Consider the following 23819-nt stretch of genomic DNA (forward strand, 5'->3'; position numbering starts at 1 on the left):
TTAATCTTTTGAGCCTAGATTCCTCTAGAGTGCTCTACTTAATCCCTGCCTTACAAGGACCTGAGTGAAAGTCCAGAGCACAATGCATAGCACAGAACAGAGGCTCCACAAATGTGTACTCATTCATTTGTTGATTGTAGAAATTGGGAGAGGGGATGGAAAATACTTTCATGAAGCTGCAGTGGATTTCAGAACCCCTCGGAGATGGGCTTAAGATTTTCTTAAGGTTTTCTCTAGGGTTGGTAAGGAATTAACTCTTTCTGGCCTTACTGGAATCACCAGGAACCATGACAATGAATATTAAAATAACCAAGTCCTCCGTCCGTGATCCAGAAGAACTCACACAGGTGTAGACAACACAGCACAACACGCTGGGGAATAAAGGATTCTCATAATGTGGAATCAGGTATCTTACAGGTGAAAGAGACTTCAGGAGTCAGATTCCTTCCATTTTAAACGTGAGGCAATTAAGTACGGTTAATTGGTCTGCCCAAGGGCTTGTGGCAATCAAGTGGCGAGTGGTTGTTGACGCCGGGTAGATGGTGGGCTCAACCTCTGAGGGGCTATCAGACATCATGGCCAAGGGCACGTCCCAGAAACTCTAAGGCTGGACTTGCCTCAGGTACAGTTACTTCATTAGCTGAGCATAACCTTCACTTGAAAAAACTCTAATTTTAAACTGTCAGAGGCCAACTGCCTGTAAGCTAAATACGTATTTCATTTTTGCATCTTAAGAAACATGGACATTTTATGCTCACGAGGCCCATCAAGCATTGCTTGCAGTAAAAATATCTGGGCCACAAATCCAAATCTACACTGTCCCATTTGGTGCAAACCATGTTTGACTGGCTTAATGATCATGATCACTTTTGGGTACTTTCACCATATCTTCCCATGTTTAAACAACTTAAAGCCTGAATTCCTACTGATGACGCCGCACCATCCCAACTCCTAAGATTTCCCAAATATATGATTTTTCCCTGCCTTCTACAGAACCCCAAGACCCTGAAGAGCAGGGACATATTACCTAGAAAGCATAGTGCTTGGTTTTCTCATTGCCAGACTCAGCCAGGCCCCATGGCAAGTGTGCCTCTCCCCTACTGTCATCCTGTCCCAAGCCACTTTCGCCTCTCACCTGCCTCCCCAAGAGCATCCCCATGGGTCTCCCCACACTCACTCCACTTCCCCTCCAATCCAGTCTCCCCCACATGGCAGATGAAGTGATCACTGCAAAATTTAGATCTGAACCATGTCACACTCAACTTAAAACCCTTCAGTGGCTTCCCAGTAAATTTAGGAAGAAAGACCAGGTCTGTTCTTGTGACCTGGCCACACCTGCCTCTACTGCAGAATCTCCCATCACAGGGCCTTTTGCTGTCTGTCCTCAAATCATACTGAGCCTTCCTGAGTTCCTTTAACCACAATACTAACAGCCCCCCCCCCCCCCCCCCCCCCCCCCCGCCCAAGGGTCTGTTTATGCCTTTCCTTCTGCCTGGAACTCCTTACCACACCACCCTCCCATCTCAGAGCTGGGGCTTCCCAGGAAATGCCTTCCACGATGCCCACCACCTCAGCCCCAGGCCATACCAAGTACCCATCTTAGACACTCACCTGACACCATGGTCCTCTCCATCAAAGTTCTTGGCACAGTTGTACATATATTTGTTTCATTCTTTGATGAATGTATTTCTCTCTCATTAGCCTATAATCTAACTAAGGTAGAAATCTTGCTTATTTGAGCCTGCCTTTGCATTTCCAGCACTTGGCACGGGGATTCAAATACATATTGCAGAAACAAATTAAAGAATGGATTAAATCCAGTGGTGAGACACCACCAAATGCATTTCTCCTTTTCCACCAGTCCTCATGTGGGGACGGTAGCCGTGGTGTGGACGTTCTTGATTGCTGGTCCCAGGAGCATCTGGCCTTCCTCTGATTAGGGCCTCCAGCAACTGCCCAGGGCTTCTCATAACTCTGCTCCGGTCCGCAAGGCATCCAGAACCCGGGAACTCCAAGCCACTACCATCCTCTTCAACCGCCCACCCACCCACCCCCAGTGCCTTTTTTCTGAATATTGGCAGCCGAGCTTAACCTCATTTCAGAACAAATTGCCATCATAATTAAATCCCAATGCATTTTGCACATTTTACCAAGATACTGCCTTACTGTATGAAAGAGAAAATGAGGTCTGAAATTAAAGCAGATTGTTAACTATTTTCGCTGTAATGTTTCCATTATAATGCCAGAATTTATTACATGTGGCCTAGTCCATTTCAGACAAAATGCAATTTAAAGGAGACATGGTCTGGTCTGTCTGACTAAAGAAGCATTTTGGGCAAAATGTTTTGCCTTGGCTTAAACCACAACTTAAATGAAAAGACAATAAATTCACAACAAAGAATTATTTTTCTCCAAAACAAATAAAAGCTCTACTATCATGAATGGGCTTCACAAATTCTTAGAATCCATAACTATACTATTTATATTAATCTCATCCAAATGGAACCTGTATTTTTTTCTCCTGGCACAACCACAGCATGTATTTTTTTAAACACAGTGACCTCTACTTGGAGCTGTGGCTTGGTCTTCCAGGTAGCATGCACAGTGTTGTGATACCTGGTTATGGTGACAGAAAAGCCTCTTTCTTGTGAGCTTAATGGGCTGATTCATTTTTATTACTGAAATCGAGAGCAGTCTGCAGACCTCTTCCACCAAACAAACCAAGCCCAACTGAACCCAATCCTACCTGCAAAAAAAAAAAAAAAAAATGTATGCTTGATGGAGAGGCCAAGAAGTTTGTTGTTGTTACTGTTTTTTGTTTGCTTTTTTGTTTGTTTTAAGATTAAAAAAAAAAACAAAAAACAATAGACATTCTGTAGCTGAGAGTTAAGGATCAAAGAGACCAAATGCAGTGATGCCAAACATCAACATGCACATTCACAAAATCGGATTCCTGCCCTGCATTGGATCCCTGGCTCTCTTCTACTAACACATCCATCAGCTCAGTCTTGATCACTTGTTTTCAATAAACAGTTATTGAGTCCTCTCTCTGTAGCAGGCTAAGGTGCCAAGGACACAAGAGAACACCAGGGACACAGCACTTTTCTCACTAAGTTTGCGGTCCAGAGGTAGGATTCCAGCAACCAAGAGGCATCCTTTTCTGATTCACCTGCATGTGCACCTCTCCTTTTCATCCTTTAATGCTATCCTTGTTATCCTCCTGAGCTGGCTATTTGTCTCACATGGTCGCTTTTTACTAGTCTTCTCCCCATTTCCCCACTAGATTCTAGTGAGAATAGGAATGGCTTTCCTAGCCTTATAAAATCCTGAGTTCAGGAAGTCTTTGTTTAAGTGAATTGAAAGACTTCAATATCACCAGCCCTGTCTCTTCCATGCAGATGATGGCAATGACCCAATTCTAGGTTCTCTGACCCTTCTCCAGCCCTCTCCAGTCCAGCCTCCTGGGAACTGCCTGGGGGATCTCCCCAGGCCATGTCATTCCCTGGCTTTTATAACTCCAACGGCATCTACTCTTGTCCTAGAGCATAAATGTTCTTCCACAGCAAACAAGACTCCCAAAATCTAACTCCAACTTAGACCTTATGGCCTAACTTCCTGCCACTCCACTTGCCCCTATACCCATCTCCTTGTCACTTTCTAAAAGGCCACACACTATTATGTATCAAGACTTGGCACATACTGTGCTCTCTACCTGGGACACTCTTCCATTACTTATCTGTCATGGGAAATAATTCTCATCTTTTTGGATTAAAAAAGAGTAGTAACAGTACTACTAAAATTGATAATAAAGGCTTTAGTTCCCTAAAGTTTTGCTACTATTTAATACTATATTAAATGCTTTGCTTGAAATATCTCATTTATTGAAAAAAATATATACGAAAAGTAGTTTAGGGTTATTGCGATTTGGAGGGAGCTAAGGAATTTGTTCAAAGTCCCATAGGCATGAGGTGGTAGAAGCTGGATCTCTTTTGAGACCTGCCAAATTTGGGGGCCTGGGCTCTCAATTCCTGTGCCAGACAGCAAGTTGCAATTTAAATGTCACCTCCTCCCTGTAACTTTTTCTGATCCTCCCCGCCCCTGCCATGGAATTAGTCATCCCATCCTCTGAGTACCACAGTGTTCTGTGCAGGCTGCTACTTCACCATGTTGTGTGACATTCCCTTTGTTGATCTCTCACACTCATCTCCACCAGGCACAGTCGCCTCCAGTCTGCATCTACGGAGCCCCCCATGTGCTTATCCCATTGCCTGGGATGCTGTAGATACTTCGTATATGTTTGTTCAATGAGTTGGGAATAAATATGGTGACGCAAAATATAAAGTGAGAAAACAGTCTGGGGGGGATGACAGACCAGGTGAAGACAAGGAGTCCTGACTCCTGCCTCTGATTTTCTGTACAATTTTGAACAAGCACCTTCCCCTCCATCCCCCATCTCCACTTTCAAAAGGAAACCATCTGCCTTTCTGGTTTCACAGGCTGTTTAGAAGAAAAGTAAAATTAAATACGTGAAAATGCTTTGGTACGTTTGACTTTCTCATTAATTCCTATTTTTAAAGAAATAGTGTTTGGAGCTTTTTTGGTGGTTGTTGTCATTGTTCTGATCATAAAAGGAAAGTAAAATTATTTTAGAGAGAGGGAAAGATAGAAGTGTGCAAATCATGTGTTCTTTAAGCAGAAGATAACTGATACTTTTAGCTTCAGAACATGGTCAGGGGTCTGACCTGTGGGAGGTGGGGGGTACTCTGGTGAGGGTCCCCGATCCTCCACTCCTTTCCTGAACTTCATCTCCCATGATGGCTTCTGAATCTAGAAAAATGGGTTCTGATTTTGAAGGATCATTTGACAGAATTGACTCCTTCCAGTTACTTGGAAGAGGGCCAGTGCTCCGGGCAGGGAGGATGTGGGCCCGAGGACTGCAGGGGAAGCCTGTCTCATCAGCAGTGGTTCCAGCAGGGCTTCTCTGTGGGCAGCTCTGGTTCCCAGCAATCCTCCCAGGCAAGGATCCTCCGTCAGCTGATTTCCCCTTCCAGTCTGGGTTCCCAGCCTCCGTGGCAGACATACGGTGCCCTGTTCCATTGCATGGGGGGGAGGGGGGCTGTATTCTCAGCACAGCTGGAGCCACAGCTTAATATTGCTTCACAAATCCAGGAAAGATCCCAAGTCAGGGCCGTAAAAGAGTCTTTAATCTTATTCATATCAATATTATTAAAGTAAGGAGAGGATAATAGCATGGAAGGAGAATAATTATGGCTCTCACTTACCAATGGCCTACTACATGTCAAGCCCTGTGCTGTGAGTTTTGCACATATGTTTTTATTCATTCCTCTCTACAGGATTCACAGGTAATAACCATTATTATGCCCATTTTACAGATAAGGGAACTGAAGATGAGCACAGAGAAGAGAAGAGACCTCCGAGTGGTGAAATAATGCCTCCTCACCTCTTGAGGAAAGGAGAATGGTAGTTCCTAATGAGTAGAATGCTTTCAAACTCCCTAGCTTGCTCCCCAACTTCATACCCTTAGAAAGCATCATTATGCATGAAGGTGCTCAGTCAATGCCCAGATAACAGACAAGACAGACGTTCTGTTTTTAAAGTTCTCCAAGGACAAGAAAAGGCTGACCCCTTTTCCAGTACCGGGAAAGAGAGCAAAGAGATACAAGGGAGTCTTACCTTTAACAACACACTTAACATGACAAAATCAGATTTGCCCAGCTCCACTAACAGAGGCCAAAAGGCACTGAGATAGTTGAAGATAATAGTATTAGGATTCAATGAGATCCTGGTCATGCTGTGTAACCACATTTCCCGGTACTCGGTGCACAATTCCCCAACTCTGTCTCCGTCTCATCCTCTCTGGATTCAGACAGTTGCATACCTGGGTGTCCAGGGAGACCACCACCATAGACAGAAGCTTCCCCAGGGCCCGAGCCCACCATACCCATTGGAATCACAAGGGGCGTGTCACAGCCAAGTGTGACACTTTCACAACAACAGAAACATTATCTTTGTTACCTAAAAGCATTTTCTGCTCATTGCAAAGGTCTGCTCATTGAAATTTATAATAACAAATTTCCTCTTAATTCCCATCTCTGCAGCCAATCATGGGACAGAAGGAAGGTTTGGAGAATTAAACAGACTCTTGTATGCCCCAGCTTGCAAATGGTAATTTCATTAAAAGAATTCTATCACACAGGCCTAGTAAGGTATTTGGGAATTTTGTATAACCAAAAGATCCTTAAGGGAAAGCCTGACATGAAACAAATCTTTTCTCGTCTTATTTTTAAAATCACAATTTGTTAAAACTAGTCATTCACGTTTTCCTCTAATTAGCTTGTTATCTCCATTAATTCACTCCAATAAGCTTGTTTTGTGTGCCTGCTACAGCTAAGCCTTGGCTGGACCCAGGGACCAGAACCCGGAAGATAAATAGGATACAGTCCTCTCCCTCAAGGATCTTACAGTCTAATGTTTCTAATATGGAACATAAATATAAAGAGAAAATTCCAATATGACATGGCAAATGCTGTAGTTGAAAAATGGACAAAGAACAATGGACTTTGAGAGAGCAGAATGAGAGAAGGTTTCACAGACCATGAGGATAAAGCAAGAAATGCTGTTCCTGTTTAAAATGCCCCAATTCTTCTTCTTTACCTATTCAATTTCCATGTCATTCAAGACCCAGATCCAATTCTATGACATCTACCTTGATAACTGACTTCTGCCAGTATGTGCCATGGATTCCTTGAAAGTTTAGATACTTGTCATTTTGTTTTGTTTTGTTTTGTTTTTTGCATATATAATTTTAGACCAAGTACTCCCTAAAATGTTAATTGTCAAATCCTTACTAAAAACAATGTTTCCCCACACACAGGACATATCCCCTAAACCCCAGACTAAGCAGCAACCAAGCTACCCCAAGATGATGATGCCACCTGGTGGCTATCAGCAGGAATGTCAGGTCCCTTTCTACCAATTCTACTATTGTCTTTTAACTTGATTTTCAAACTGATCCCCCCCTAAAACAAACACACACATACTCTGTCTCTCCCTTTCTCGAGCCTTTTCTCAGTTAAATTAATTTTGCTTCAGGAAATCAATTTCCCAGATGTGTATAGTGGAATGCTTAGGGATGTGGACTTTGAACCCTGAACAACTTGGACATGGATTCTAGCTTCTTACACACCAGACTTGCAATACTGGACAAGGTGTGAAAGCCCTGTGACACTGTCTGCTCATTGAGAGGGGTAATAACTGTCCCAACCTCAGAGATTAAAGGTAATAACATCCCCAAAGCACTGGATACCATCTCTGTCACACAACAAGTACTCAATAAATATTTACTGTTATTACTAGAGACACATGCATTTCCTTTGAGGATGAAAGCATCTTTCCCCCATTCCTTTTCCACTTGGTCCAGTTATTCAACAACACCTCTTTCTCTCTCTCTGCCTTTACTCTCCTAGCCTAATCGTGGCATAAGGGTAATAATAATAATGCTAGTGTGTTACGGGGGAAAATGATAGCTTGTATGTCAATAAAAATAGATACTGAAAATCTTTCATCCATTCAGGAGGTGATCACTGCAATCACACAGTATGCCAGGGATTCTGTGTTTCCGGGAGACACAGAAGTGTTCAAGGCTGGGTGTTGTTCTGCAGTGCTAGAAAAATCGTTCTTGCAACAGAATGATGAGTATCTAAGGAGGCTCAGGCTGCAGAGAGCAGAGGGGTCCGAACTTGGTTGAATTGAGTGCAGGTCAAGGAGGACCTCTCAGGCTGGGACATGAAGGAGGAAGAGGAGTCATCCAGGTGAGAGATCCTGGGAAAGAAAGGGAAGAGGGGTGTGTTCCAGACAGAGGGAAGGGCAAGCAGGAGGGCTCAGAGGAGAAAAGGAGCATTCTGGGACTGACAGCAGTTCTTTCGAGTTGGTGTAAGAGCTCTGGAGAATGAGGCAGGAACCAGCGTGGATGCTCTGAGAGCTGGGGTGACAATGGGCCTTCACTCTTGGGCACTGCGGCACCCTTGAAGCTTTCTCACCAAGAAAGTTCTACTTGAAGTGACCACTTTGGCTGCAGTGTGAAGAATGGATTTGAAGGGCATATGAGGAGAGGCAGTGTGTCCTGTTAGGAAGGCAGCAGCAGGAGTGGTGAGAGATGACTGTAGCCTGACCCAGGCTAATGGCATTGATGGTGGAGAGAAGCATTTGGATTTGACAGGTCTTTAGGAAGCAGAACCTACAGGACCTGGAGATGAGCTGGATGTGGAAGGAGAGGGAGGCTGTCTTTCCCTCCAAAACCCTTTAGAATCTCCATGTCTCCATTCTAGCTTTGTCCTCTTCCATTAAACCTGCTATTTCAGAAGTACCAACAGTCAAATACATAGAAAACTTTTTTCTAACTTTTTAGGTTTTTATGATTTAATTCCAGAATCGAGGAGACTGATCCTGAACACATGATGGTCCTCTTAAAGCTATCAAAAATTCTGTGCTGATTTATAGTTTTCTGAGAGCTGCCACATATAAAAACTCATGATTCCATGATCTGGGCAGGACAACAGGTGGGTTTAAGGTGCTCAAAATTATCTTTAAAATATTTGATGACTAAAGAATAACTTTAGTTATTAATAGTGTAGGATATAATATGTTATGTAAGAACAGGGACTCTAGAAGCAGTACTACCTGGGTTCAAATCCTAGTTTTTCCACTCACAAGCTATGTGCGTATAGGGCAAGTTACACGACTGCTCTGTGCCTCAGTCTGTTCATATGTAAAACAGGAGTAACTGATCAAGGTTAAATGAGGCAAAACACATAAGATGCTTAGCTCTGTGCCTGGCATGCAGCATATTTGCCCAATATATAACAGCTTTATTATAAATACTGATTTTTAAGAAGGTATTGGATCACCAAGTTAAGGTCAACCACTTCTGGAAGGAGCAACCTCACCTCCTCCCTCCCTAGACTGTCTTCACTCATACCTGCTCCTCATGGCAGGTTGGGGAGGAGTCAGTGCTGCCTTCATATGACCCCTTTGTAGCCCACCAGGAGCCTTCAGGCTCACAGTCTGGCACAGAGTGGTCACATGGCTGGGCCGTTTCCCATTTGGTGTCCCAAGAATGGAAAGTGAAGCCAGAGCTGGGGGTCCCGACTTTCTGATAACTCAGATGTTCTCTGGAGTCTTTGGGGCCATAATGAGGTAAAACAGTGGAAGTGGGTGATTTGCACATTTTCCTTTCCTTTTTGAACAAACCACTCTGAATTACTGGAGCTGGCATACTGCCAGCTGCATTTACCTTTATTTAATCACTCAATAGTCTCCTATGTGAAATCCGGGGTAATTAAGCCCAGAATATATCACTCAGAGGCTTATTTTAACTACCCCAAATAGATTCCAATTTCAACAAAATTACCAGATCATTCATTCTCCTTCCAAGAACCTCTGGCAGTGTTAAGTTCCCTGGTTGATTCTCCTTATGGGATTGTTGGTCCCTGGCACTGGGGAGGCCAGAGGCAGGGGACAGCCTTCTCCAGAATAGTTGCCAGCAGGATGTATTGGCCAGGGAAGGCTCCCTGAGGTACCACCACCCATGTCCTACACAAACAAGCCTGAAAATTTCTCCCCACCCTGCCCCATGTCCTGTGGGACAGAACAACATCCTCCTAGGAGGAAGCAAGAGGCTCAGGTAAGTGCACACAACCTTGTGTTGGACATGCCTGTGTTCACATCCACCTTGTCACCAGCTGTGTGACTCTGGACACAATGCATTCATGCTCTGATCCTTACTCAATCTAGTCTCCCATATAAATAGGAGATAATGAAAATTACCTGTGAGGATTCAAAGATATGATCAACCACCTTGTAAGGATTTTGAGCCAAATTTAATATTTTTATATTTTAGTATCACTAAAGATTATAATCAATGCAATAAGAAACCACCATGTCATAGCTCAATTGATGGCAGCATGTGTTCTTTCATGGGGGCACATAAAAATCATCATGCATCTCAGAGTGGATAAAATACGACACAGCACACAGAAACCATTCCCTAGTAAAAGGGAGGCTATCGGTGAATATTGATTTTTTCCCCTTTATTCTTCTGCTCTCACAACATAGCCTTCTTAGAGGAATAAAGAATACATAGAGGAGAAAACTGCCCATACACAAAAGGTTTGAACTGGGCCAGGAAAACACCAGTGATTTCAGTCAATATATAATACTTGCAAGTATCTTGCATACATTACCATTTTCCAATCCCATGTTCATGACAGACATCACTGATCAATTCAGCACTCCTTCCCACTGGGCTGAGAAGTAGCCTCTAAATACTTCTCAACCCAGTTCTATAGGCAGCCATTATCAATCAACCAGAGTTGGCACACAGAGCAAAATCTATTTTCCATCACTGTCTCAGCAGATTGAGAGATAGGGAAATAGGCTAAGCATTGGCCAAGTCAGGAAACTGACCTCAAAGATAATATATTTCATTTAAGACAAGAAACCAATTTCTAGAAAGGTTAAATTGGCATAAAGTCAGAAAACCAATTCTCTGCAGAACCAGTATGAAACTAGCTCTTCTCCTGTTCTCCCTTATCCAAAATGCCCTATCTACCAAAACATGCTGCCTTTGTGAGCATCCAAATCAAATTCCTGGGTAGTTTAAGCAACCAAACAAGTTGTCTGACAGAGTAGACTCTGGAAAAAAGAGGAGGAGAGGACACCAGTCACGTAAACATTTTTTTTTTTTGCTTTTTGTTTTGTCAAGTTTCCTTTTGTGCGCTTGCAACCATCAACAATTCATTGTTCAGGAAGGTGATTTACAGAAAAATCAGTAATGGTTATTTCCAGCAAATGATAATTACAATGCACTGTACACAAGAAACAACCTGTCCTAGCACTGTAGTTCCTGTAATTTTAATAGCTAACACCTTTATCACTATGTTCCTACTCCTACATATAAGAAGAAAATGTCACTATTTAATCACCCACAGTAACGTGAGGAGCAACCAGCTGCCCCATACCTGATCAGGATTTCCAAAGTAATAGACCTGTCTGGTGCTTATCATAATATTGATTGTTTAATACTCCCAAGCAATGGAAACTAACAAGTAAAAATCACATCTGGAAAATTAAAAGCCACAGTGAAATAGAGATTTCGCCTCCTTGTCAAATTTCAATTCAAAATTCTATTGGGGCCTTCAGTGCTAAGACAGGGACCCCTGACTTCTGAGTAATTACTTTCCAACATCATTTTCTTTAATTTGCAGGAGATATTTCTATTCTACGAATTGCTGCAATGGCCCATTTTATGAAAATGAAGCTGCATCTTAAGAAAAACCTGTTTATTTCTTCCTCCTATTTCAGGCACATTCCTTCTCCCAGTGAGGTGCGCTTGCTACGTACCTCTAGCAATCCCCACTCAGCACTCTCATCATGGTACTTACACTAGTAAACTCAAGAGTCATTGATACTAATGACATAGCTTGCAACTTAGAACCTCTGCAAGGCTTCTGGAATCTATCCAGGAGGCAAGGAAAGTCTGAACAAGCAATTCTTTACATTCCTCACACACTCCCTGAAATGTAGGTGCCTGATAGTTAGGAAAAAAACATTCATTTAAGAAGGAAAAGCAATGCAAGCAGAGGGAAAAGCAGGTACAAAGACAGGAAGGTATGAAACAACTCAGCATTTTCAGGGAGTATTTCACTCATGGATTGGTTGGTTCATTCATTTGTTCAGCAGACATTTATTGAGTGTCCACAGTATGCCAGCCACCATGCTGGGTGCTGAGAATAAAGGCATGACTAGAACATGGTCCCTGTCCCCAGGGGGTCCCCAGAAAGTAGGGAGAGAGCCACAAAAACAGAAAGTCACCTTACACTGACTGTGTTGAGTATGATGAGCACAATGACCAAGGTGAGCACAGGAAAACTTCTCCTCAGCAAACTGGGGGAGAGGGGTGTTTAGCCCCAAGTGGGGAGAGATGGAGCCTGCTGAACTGAAAGCAGCAGGCCATGGTGAGTGAAGAGGGTGGCAAGCAGGTGAGGGAGAGGAAGGGGTCAAGTGCAGCTCCCCCAGTTCTAGGAGGACAGTATAATAAACTGAGAAGTGAACACAGGGAGGGTGCTGAGTGAGTTTCAGGGGGCTAACATTGAGTTGTTCTGGGCACAGTAAGTTTGAGGTGGTTGAGAGACATCTTATTGGAGGAGTTGTGATTTTCTTGAGGGTATAGACCATGCCCAACTCATTTTTGAGTCTTTGTGTTGAGTATGTAAGAGGCTCTCATAAAATGTTGAATGAATGAATGAATGTTACATGCAAGAAATACATGTGCAAATGCTTCTTGAGTATTATTTTACTTAATTTTCACAGCAACTCTGTGAGAAAGGTCTATTATTATCCCATTTTACAGATAGGTCTCAGCCTTCAAAAGTCTTGCTGTGTAAAAGAGGAGCTATTGCAAGTTTGTAGGTAAAAATGACTCAAAATGGGAGGCAGAGCACATGAAAAGGTGCTCAACATTATTAGTCATCAGAGAAATGCAAATTAAAATCACAATGAGGTACTACTACAAACCCACCAGAACTGTTATAATCCAAAGGACTGACAATACTAAGTGTTGGTAAGCTGTCAAGAAACTAGAATACTCATATATTGCTTGTGGGAAGAGAAAACGGTAAAGCCACTATGGAAAACAGCTTGATAGTTTCTTTTTTTTTTTTTTTTTTTTTTAATCATCATTTTATTGAGATATATTCACATACCACACAGTCATACAAAACAAATTGTACTTTCGATTGTTTACAGTACCATTACATAGTTGTACATTCATCACCTAAATCAATCCCTGACACCTTCATTAGCACACACACAAAAATAACAAGAATAGTAATTAGAGTGAAAAAGAGCAATTGAAGTAAAAAAGAACACTGGGTACCTTTGTCTGTTTGTTTGCTTCCCCTACTTTTCTACACATCCATCCATAAACTAGACAAAGTGGAGTTTGGTCCTTATGGCATTCCCAATCCCACTGTCACCCCTCATAAGCTACATTTTTATACAACTGTCTTCGAGATTCATGGGTTCTGGGTTGTAGTTTAATAGTTTCAGATATCCACCACCAGCTACCCCAATTCTTTAGAACCTAAAAAAGGTTGTCTAAAGTGTGCGTAAGAGTGCCCACCAGAGTGATCTCTCGGCTCGTTTTGGAGTCTCTCTGCCACTGAAGCTTATTTCATTTCCTTTCACATCCCCCTTTTGGTCAAGAAGATGTTCTCCATCCCACGATGCCGGGTCTACATTCCTCCCCGGGAGTCATATTCCAGGTTGCCAGGGAGATTCACTTCCCTGGGTGTCTGATCCCACGTAGGGGGGAGGGCAGTGATTTCACCTTTCAAGTTGGCTTAGCCAGAGAGAGAGGGCCACATCTGGGCAACAAAGAGGCATTCAGGAGGAGACTCTTAGGCACAAATACAGGGAGGCCTAGCCTCTCCTTTGCAGCAACCGTCTTCCCAAGGGTAAAACTTATGGTAGAGGGCTCAACCCATCAAACCACCAGTCCCCTATGTCTGTGGTCATGTTAGCAACCATGGAGGTGGGGTAGGCGAATACCCCTGCATTCTCCACAGGTTCCTCAAGGGGGCACTACATCTTTTTTTTTTTTTTCCTTGTTTGTCTTTTTTCTTTTTTTTTTTTTTTTTAACTTTCCCTTCTTTTTTAAATCAACTGTATGAAAAAAAAAGTTAAAAAGAAAACAAACATACAATAAAAGAACATTTCAAAGAGACCATAACAAGGGAGTAAGAAAAAGACAACTAAACTAAGATAACTGCTTAACTTCCAACATGTTCCTACTTTACCCCAAGAAAGTTACATAATATAGCAACATTTCAGTGAACTTGTTCCTACTACATCCATCAGAAATTAACAGACCATAGTCATTTCTGGGCATCCCCAGAACGTTAAATAGCTTATCTGTTCTTCTTGGATTATTGTTCCCCCTTCCTTAATTGCTCTCTACTGCTAGTTCCCCTACATTCTACATTATAAACCATTTGTTTTACATTTTTCAAAGTTCACATTAGTGGTAGCATATAATATTTCTCTTTTTGTGCCTGGCTTATTTCGCTCAGCATTATGTCTTCAAGGTTCATCCATGTTGTCATATGTTTCACCAGATCGTTCCTTCTTACTGCCGCGTAGTATTCCATCGTGTGTATATACCACATTTTATTTATCCACTCATCTGTTGAAGGACATTTGGGTTGTTTCCATCTCTTGGCAATTGTGAATAATGCTGCTATGAACATTGGCGTGCAGATATCTGTTCGTGTCACTGCTTTCCGATCTTCCGGGTATATACCGAGAAGTGCAATCGCTGGATCGAATGGTAGCTCTATATTTAGTTTTCTAAGGAACTGCCAGACTGACTTCCAGAGTGGCTGAACCATTATACAGTCCCACCAACAATGAATAAGAGTTCCAATTTCTCCACATCCCCTCCAGCATTTGTAGTTTCCTGTTTGTTTAATGGCAGCCATTCTAACCGGTGTTAGATGGTATCTCATTGTGGTCTTAATTTGCATCTCTCTAATAGCTAGTGAAGCTGAACATTTTTTCATGTGTTTCTTGGCCATTTGTATTTCCTCTTCAGAGAACTGTCTTTTCATATCTTTTGCCCATTTTATAATTGGGCTGTCTGTACTATTGTCATTGAGTTGTAGGATTTCTTTGTATATGCAAGATATCAGTCTTTTGTCAGATACATGGTTTCCAAAAATTTTTTCCCATTGAGTTGGCTGCCTCTTTACCTTTTTGAGAAATTCCTTTGAGGTGCAGAAACTTCTAAGCTTGAGGAGTTCCCATTTATCTATTTTCTCTTTTGTTGCTTGTGCTTTGGGTGTAAAGTCTAGGAAGTGGCCTCCTAATACAAGGTCTTGAAGATGTTTTCCTACATTATCTTCTAGGAGTTTTATGGTACTTTCTTTTATATTGAGATCTTTGGTCCATTTTGAGTTAATTTTTGTGTAGGGGGTGAGGTAGGGGTCCTCTTTCATTCTTTTGGATATGGATATCCAACTCTCCCAGCCCCATTTGTTGAAAAGACCATTATGGCTCAGTTCGGTGACTTTGGGGGCCTTATCAAAGATCAGTCGCCATAGATCTGAGGGTCTATCTCTGAATTCTCAATTCGATTCCATTGATCTATATGTCTATCTTTGTGCCAGTACCATGCTGTTTTGGCAACTGTGGCTTTATAATAAGCTTCAAAGTCAGGGAGTGTAAGTCCTCCCACTTCGTTTTTCTTTTTAGAGTGTCTTTAGCAATTCGAGGCATCTTCCCTTTCCAAATAAATTTGATAACTAGCTTTTCCAAGTCTGCAAAGTAGGTTGTTGGAATTTTGATTGGGATTGCATTGAATCTGTAGATGAGTTTGGGTAGAATTGACATCTTAATGACATTTAGCCTTCCTATCCATGAACATGGAATATTTTTCCATCTTTTAAGGTCCCCTTCTATTTCTTTTAGTAGAGTTATGTAGTTTTCTTTGTATAGGTCTTTTACATCTTGGTTAAGTTTATTCCTAGGTACTTGATTTTTTTAGTTGCTATTGAAAATGGTATCTTTTTCTTGAGTGTCTCTTCAGTTTGTTCATTTCTAGCATATAGAAACATTACTGACTTATGTGCATTAATCTTGTATCCCGCTACTTTGCTAAATTTGTTTATTAGCTCTAGTAGGTGTATCGTTGATTTCTCAGGGTTTTCTAGATATAAGATCATATCATCTGCAAACAATGACAGTTTTACTTCTTCTTTTCCAATTTGGATGCCTTTTATTTCTTTGTCTTGCCGGATTGCCCTGGCTAGCACTTCCAGCACAATGTTGAATAACAGTGGTGACAGCGGGCATCCTTGTCTTGTTCCTGATCTTAGAGGGAAGGCTTTCAGTCTCTCACCATTGAGTACTATGCTGGCTGTGGGTTTTTCATATATGCTCTTTATCATGTTGAGGAAGTTTCCTTCAATTCCTACCTTTTGAAGTGTTTTTATCAAAAAGGGATGTTGGATTTTGTCAAATGCTTTTTCAGCATCTATTGAGATGATCAGTTGATTTTTCCCTTTCGAGTTTTTAATGTGTTGTAATACATTGATTGTTTTTCTTATGTTGAAACATCCTTGCATGCCTGGAATGAACCCCACTTGGTCATGGTGTATGATTTTTTTAATGTGTCTTTGGATTCAATTTGCAAGTATTTTGTTGAGGATTTTTGCATCTATATTCATTAGGGAGATTGGCCGGTAGTTTTCCTTTTTTGTAGCATCTTTGCCTGGTTTTGGTATTAGATTGATGTTAGCTTCATAAATGAGTTAGGTAGTGTTCCATTTTTTTCAATGTTTTGAAAGAGTTTGAGTAAGATTGGTGTCAGTTCTTTCTGGAAAGTTTGGTAGAATTCCCCTGTGAAGCCATCTGGCCCTGGGCATTTATTTGTGGGAAGATTTTTGATGACTGATTGGATCTCTTTGCTTGTGATGGGTTGGTTGAGGTCTTCTATTTCTTCTCTGGTCAGTCTAGGTTGTTCATATGTTTCCAGGAAATTGTCCATTTCCTCTACATTATCCAGTTTGTTGCCATACAGTTGTTCATAGTATCCTCTTATAATTTTTTTAATTTCTTCAGGATCTGCAGTTATGTCACCTTTTTCATTCATTATTTTGTTTATATGGGTCTTCTCTCTTTTTGATTTTGTCAGTCTATCTAGGGGCTTGTCAATCTTGTTGATCTTCTCAAAGAACCAACTTTTGGTGATATTTATCCTTTCTATTGTTTTTTTGTTCTCTATGTCATTTATTTCTGCTTTAATCCTTGTTATTTCTTTTCTTGTACTTGGTTTAGGATTGGTTTGCTGTTCATTTTCTAGCTTCTTCAGTTGATCCATTAGTTCTTTGATTTTGGCTCTTTCTTCCTTTTTAATATATGCGTTTAGTGCTATAAATTTCCCCCTTAGCACTGCTTTTGCTGCATCCCATAGGTTTTGGTATGTTGTGTTCTCATTTTCATTCGTCTCTATATATTTAGCAATTTCTCTTGCTATTTCTTCTTTAACCCACTGATTGTTTAGGAGTGTGTTGTTTAACCTCCAGGTATTTGTGAATTTTCTAAGTCTCTGATGGTTATTGACTTCTAATTGTATTCCATTGTGGTCAGAGAATGTGCTTTGAATACTTTCAATCTTTTTAAATTTATTGAGGCTTGTTTTATGTCCCAGCATATGATCTATTCTGGAGAAAGTTCCGTGAGCACTAGAAAAGTATGTGTATCCTGGTGATTTGGGATGTAATGTCCTGTAGATGTCTGTTAAATCTAATTCATTTATCAGATTGTTTAGGTTTTCAATTTCCTTATTGGTCTTCTGTCTGGTTGATCTATCTATAGGAGAGAGTGATGTGTTGAAGTCTCCCACAATTATTGTGGAAACATCAATTGCTTCCTTTAGTTTTGCCAATGTTTCTCTCATGTATTTTGTGGCACCTTGATTGGGTGCATAGACATTTACGATTGTTATTTCTTCTTGCTGAATTGCCCCTTTTATTAGTATGTAGTGGCCTTCTTTGTCTCTCAAAACATCCCTGCATTTGAAGTCTATTTTATCTGAGATTAATATTGCTACACCTGCTTTCTTTTGGCTGTAGCTTGCATGAAATATTTTTTTCCATCCTTTCACTTTCAGTTTCTTTGTGTCCCTGTGTCTAAGATGAGTCTCTTGTATGCAACATATTGATGGTTCATTTTTTTTGATCCATTCTGCGAATCTATATCTTTTAATTGGGGAGTTTAATCCATTTACATTCAACGTTAAAACCGTGAAGGCATTTCTTGAATAGGCCATCTTATCCTTTGGATTATGTTTGCCATATTTTTCCCTCTCTCTATTAATATCCTTTATTGTACCCATACCGAATCTCTTTAGTACTGAACCTTTCTCCAAGTCTCTCTGTCCTGTCTTTGTTTCTCTGTCTGTAGGGCTCCCTTTAGTATCTCCAGTAGGGCAGGTCTCTTGTTAGCAAATTCTCTCAGCATTTCTTTGTCTGTGAAAAATTTAAGCTCTCCCTCAAATTTGAAGGAGAGCTTTGCTGGATAAAGTATTCTTGGCTGGAAATTCCTCTCACTCAGAATTTTAAATATATCGTGCCACTGCCTTCTTGCCTCCATGGTGGCTGCTGAGTAGTCACTACTTAGTCTTATGCTGTTTCCTTTGTATGTGGTGAATTGCTTTTCTCTTGCTGCTTTCAGAACTTGCTCCTTCTCTTCTATGTTTGACAGTGTGATCAGTATATGTCTCGGAGTGGGTTTTTTTGGATTTATTCTATTTGGAGTTCGCTGAGCATTTATGATTTGTGTATTTATGTTGTTTAGAAGATTTGGGAAGTTTTCCCCAACAATTTCTTTGAATACCCTTCCTAGACCTTTATCCTTTTCTTCCCCTTCTGGGACACCAATGAGTCTTATATTTGGACGTTTCATATTATCTATCATATCCCTGAGGTCCATTTCGAGTTTTTCAATTTTTTTCCCCATTCTTTCTTTTATGCTTTCATTTTCCATTCTGTCATCTTCCAGGTCACTGATTCGTTGTTCAACTTCCTCTAGTCTTGTACTATGAGTGTCCAGAATCTTTTTAATTTGGTCAGCAGTTTCTTTAATTTCCATAAGATCATCCATTTTTTTATTTAGTCTTGCAATGTCTTCTTTATGCTCTTCTAGGGTCTTCTTGATTTCCTTCATATCCCGTACTATGGTCTCATTGTTCATCTTTAGTTCTTTGAGTAGCTGCTCTAGGTGCTGTGTCTCTTCTGATCTTTTGATTTGGGTGCTTGGGCTTGGGTTATCCATATCGTCTGGTTTTTTCATATGCTTTATAATTTTCTGTTGTTTTTGGCCTCGTGGCATTTGCTGAACTTGATAGGGTTCTTTTAGGATTTGTAGACCAGTTGAAGTCCTTATCTCTAATTTATCAGATCTACAGCTTCGTGGAGTACACTTTCTCTAACTAACCAGCAGGTGGCATCCACGAGCCACCTGTTCTCTACAAGCCAGATCTCCCCTGCTTAGCCTTTTTGGTGAGTGGGGGAGTGAGTCTTGTGGGGCCCAATTGGTGTACCAAGCTTGCGTGTGTAGTTGGTGTTGCCTGCCCTGTATGTGGGGCGTGTTTCTGGGCAGTCGGGGAGGGGGGGTGGCCCTAACAATCAAATCTCCCTGATGATCCTAGAGTTTTAAAGCTGCTGCAATAGTCTAATCCTTCAGTTCAGTCCTGCCACAGTTTGTCTCTGCCACTGACCCACAAGTCTTTGGTATTGGCGTATGGCTCCTGAGACTTGCAAGTGGGCCCCTCTTCCAGGCCGTGCACCCCGGGTCCTCTGTTGAGGGATGACTGTGCTATGTCACAGGTGAGTGCCGTCCCCCCAGGGCAGTTCTGGGCTGCTGGGCTGTGTTGGGAGGCTCCCAGTCTGCTCAAATGATGGCTGAATGGGGCTCTGTTAATTCACACTGCTCCCCCTTCCCAGCTCTGGGACATTCAGCTGAGGTTGCAGGGAAGGCTAATGTCCACGCCCAGTTTTGTGGTGTGTGCCTGTTATTTGAAGCACTTCCGTCACACTGGGTTGTCTGGGGCAGCTCTGGGCTATGGGGCTGGCGATGGGCAGGAGTGTTTCCTGTCCACCAGGATGGTGGCTGTGTGCAGACACCCCCCTTTTCTTGGGAAGTTGTGTTGTTTAGTGAATTTTCTCAGCCACTGGATTATTGCCTTTTGTCTCAGAGCTCTCTTAGTTCTGCTCTTGACTTGACGTGCCCAAATTTCAATTCTTTGAAGCTTTCTGTATTGAGCTTCTTAGAGTAATTGTTTTAGAAAAAGCAAAAAGGATTTAAAAAAAAAAAAAAACAACGGCCCTCCTCAGAGATCTAATGGGTTATTGAAATGCTAATAGACAAAGCAACCAGGGCCATTAAGGAAAGGTGCACAGGGCAGAGAGATCAGCTTTGCTTCGGGATTTGCATATGCGCCTCAAGGCCTGATCTCCGCCCTTCCCCTTTCTGTGTTCACCAGAACTCCAAAAATCCTCTGCTTTTATTTTGGAGTTTTTCGTGTTGTTTTTCTTCTATGCCTGTCTCCTCTCTGCTGGGCTGGCTGCTCTCAGAGTCTCTGGTGTCTGGTCTCAGTCTATCTATGGTTGGAGTTTGAATCAGTAGAATGAGTTTCCGATAAGAGCAGCCACTGCAATTCTCCCTTCTCCTTCCCGGAGCTGACAGCCCCTCCTCCCCCGGGACTGAGCCTGGCAGGGAGGGGCGCGGGTCCCCTGGCCGCAAAAACTTACAGATTTTGCTGATCTCAGCAGTTCCACGTTTTCATGAGTGTTGTATGAAGTATGCCCAAAGACAGATTGCTCTGTGGTGTCCAGTCCACGCAGTTCCTGGCTTTTTACCTACTTTCCTGGAGGAGTAACTAAAACATACAGCTCACCAGTCTGCCATCTTGCCCCGCCTCCTTGATAGTTTCTTATATGTTAAATATATACTTCCCATATGATCCAGCAATTCCACTCCTAGATTTCTACCCAAGAGAAATTAAAAATAAAATATGTCTTTACAAAACTTGCAGGTGAATGTTCATAGCAGCATTTTTCATAATAGTCAAAAATTGGAAACAATCCAAATATCCATCAACAGGTGAATGGATAAACAAAATGTGGTATATACATACAATGGAATACTACTCAGCAATAAAAAGGAATGAAGTACTGGTACATCCTACAATATGTATGAGTCTCAAAACATGCCAAGGAAAGAAGCCAGACACAAAAGACCCCAAATTGTATGTTACCATTTACATAAAATTTTCAGAAAAGGCAAGTCTATAGAGACAGATTAGTTGCCACCTTGGATGGCAGGGGGTGTGGAGTGGGGAGTAAGACTAGAGAATGATAACAAATGGAATTTGGGAGGACGATGGAAGTGTTCTAAGACTGGATTATGGTGATGGTTGCACAACCGTATAAATTTACTAAAACTCATTCAACTGAACACTTACAATGGGTAAATTTTCAAGTATATATGTCATGCTGCAATTGAGCTGCTAAAAATTTTAAAAAGGCAGAGAGGACTGTGATTTAGAAGAGCAAGAGGAACCAGCCAGATGGGTGAGATGTGGGGCAGTTTCATAAGGGGCATCCCCTGGACCACTGGGTAGGATTTCAACTGGTTGAGAAGTCACAAAATGGAATTCCAGGCAAAGAAAGCAGCATAGGCTAAGCATGAAGGTGGGAAAGTGCCAGGCATGTTTGGGCAATATTCCAACATCCACTTTGGTTGGATATTGGGATGGAGAAGAGTGGATGAAAAGGATGAAAAATGTGATTGTGGCCAGACCACAGAAGCTCTGAGAACAGACAGGGTGATGCATTTATGACTTAATAAGAGAGGCACTGAGGAGCCACTGAACATTTTAGAGCGGGGGAGTGTCCTGGTGAAGACTGATGGGGTAGCAGTCAGGAGCATACGTAGGAAGGACAAGTGACAAGGGCAGAGCAGCAGATAAAAGGCTCACAGAGCTGGCTGTAAGTGAATGAGGGCCAAATTGTGATCACTAGCCTGTGTTGATAATGCAAAGGGACAGAGGGATGGCACTGTACCAGACAGAAAGGAGAACAATAATAGACACCATTTATTTAGCTCTTTCTGTGATCCAGGCACTGTTTTAAGAAATCAGTGCTCTAAAGGAAAGACAGAGAGTTAAGAACCTGTTATACATGGAATGAATCAATGATCATTTTTAGGTTGGCTCCAAAACTCCAAATAAAGATTAGGGAGGTCATAAAATGCTTATCTAAAGTGTTTTACAGGGACCTGGGTTTGGGAGCTTGTAACTGAATAAGAGATGGTGAGACTTCTAAGGCAGTGAGATAAATGTCAAAGACAGATTTACACAGCTCTCTAGCCCAGGACGGCAGGAGTGCATGTCATGGCCAGGGCTCTTTCTGGATGTCACCACTTTTAAAAATGCACATAATACACATTAAGTAAACATGCTGGGTAGAGAAGACTGTCACACTTAGCTACTTCTAGGGATCAAATTTTGCCCCATCTACTTTAATAACCCTCCTTGGGAAGGGGGTCACAGCATATCACCTTTCAATATACCAACCTGGCTCCTACTGCCCAAGTTCAAAGCAGAGATCACAGACTTCGTGAAAGCTGAATCCAGCTGCCGCGAGCTTATATAGTTTCAAACACTCAAAAAAATTAGTTGCCAACACTTAAATATGAGATTTTACCTGAAGTGGGGGATTTTCCACTTCCCTTGAGAAACCAGTTCTGGCAACTATGTGCCCCATCCTAACATGGCATCAATCAGTTAGCGCTGGATAGTATTTGGGCTCTTTAGATGCTAGAGTCCCTGGGTTGGACATGGGAGTCCCTGCCTGGCACATCCATCCATCCACTAAGTATTTACTGAGCACCTACTATGTGCTAGGCACTGTGGTAGGCCCTGGAAATACGGCAATGGACAAAATCAACAAAGACCCTTACTCTCCTGGAGCTCATACTTTCATGAGGAAAGCTAGACAATAAACACATTAATAAATTGATACATATTTCAGGTGGTGAAAAGTACTTAAAAAAAGAAAGGAAGAAGGGGTAGAGAATGAAAGAGGATAGAGAGGTGTCAGCTATTACAGAGTGGGCAGGGCAGGGAAAGCCTTTCTCATTAGGTGACACCTGAGACAAGATGGGATTAAAACGAGTGAACAAACCCCCAGATACCTGAGGAAAAGCCAGGCCAGGCCAAGGTAACAACAAATGGAATTGGGTATGTAAAGGAAAGAATGAGCAAGGGACAGAAGGCATTTTACTCTGGACTTTACTCTGAGGTGGGAAACCACTGGTGGTTATGAGCAGAGGAGTGACATGGTGGGATGTACTCAACTGTGTTGATGGCTGGCCCCTGTAAGCATTTGAATTTTGGTCTTTCTTTTTAAGCAAGATGGGCAGAGTTTAAGGTGTTAGATTTTGGCTTTGAGTCTGGAGAAGGGAATAATCATACTTTGGGACAGGAATCTCCTGATCTTTAGGATACCCTGTTTGTGCAGAAGAATAGCCCAAAACTTAGCAGTCACCTTGCATTAACTTGTATCAGTGGGCAGAGCTAACATACAACGAAGCCACTTAGAAAACTAAGCTCATAGGATCCTGAGACGGTGCTGCTTCACTCTAGGCAAGAAAAAACTGTTCCTAGTGAACTTGCATCTGGAGAATTCTGCCTTGTCCACTTACAAAAGCTTCTCTTGCTTCTGCATTTTTACCACTGACAGTCCACACTCTCTGGTACATTCAACTTGGTAGACAAGTCTTAAGTCCTGTTTATTTCAACAACTCAGCTAGGAAAAATCTGATCCCGGTACTCCAAGACAAAGCAACGATCAGTACTTGGCATTTGACATGATCTGGTCTTCCAGAAAATCTATTCCTTATTCTGAAGAGTTCAAAACCTTTGACATGAGGAAGGAATCTACTCACAATCAGAGCGTGATCCCGGCCCATTGTGATGACCGTCCGATTGACCGTGCGAAGCAGCTGGACCATGATCTCTTGGATGTGATGGTAGGTGAAGGCCTGTAACAGTCAGAGACAGCTGTGTGACAACCAGGACACCATGTCTGCACAACCCTCCAAAGGACACAGATAATGGTGGTGAGACATGGTGATTGCCAAGACCCTCTCCACCAACACTGATACCAGCATCGGGC

General features: G+C 41.9%; 1 protein-coding gene across 1 annotated transcript in view; it reads right to left on the minus strand.

The window, feature by feature from the left end:
* DOCK2 (dedicator of cytokinesis 2) overlaps positions 1-23819 on the minus strand; it is a 431071-nt gene that overhangs the window by 198859 nt on the left and 208393 nt on the right. The window contains exon 27 of the mRNA XM_037798794.1: positions 23590-23685. Coding sequence (XP_037654722.1) covers positions 23590-23685 — 96 coding nt within the window. The remainder of the gene's footprint in view (positions 1-23589; positions 23686-23819) is intronic.

This window comes from Choloepus didactylus, chromosome 11, assembly GCF_015220235.1.
Source record: "Choloepus didactylus isolate mChoDid1 chromosome 11, mChoDid1.pri, whole genome shotgun sequence".
Lineage (NCBI taxonomy): Eukaryota > Metazoa > Chordata > Mammalia > Pilosa > Megalonychidae > Choloepus > Choloepus didactylus.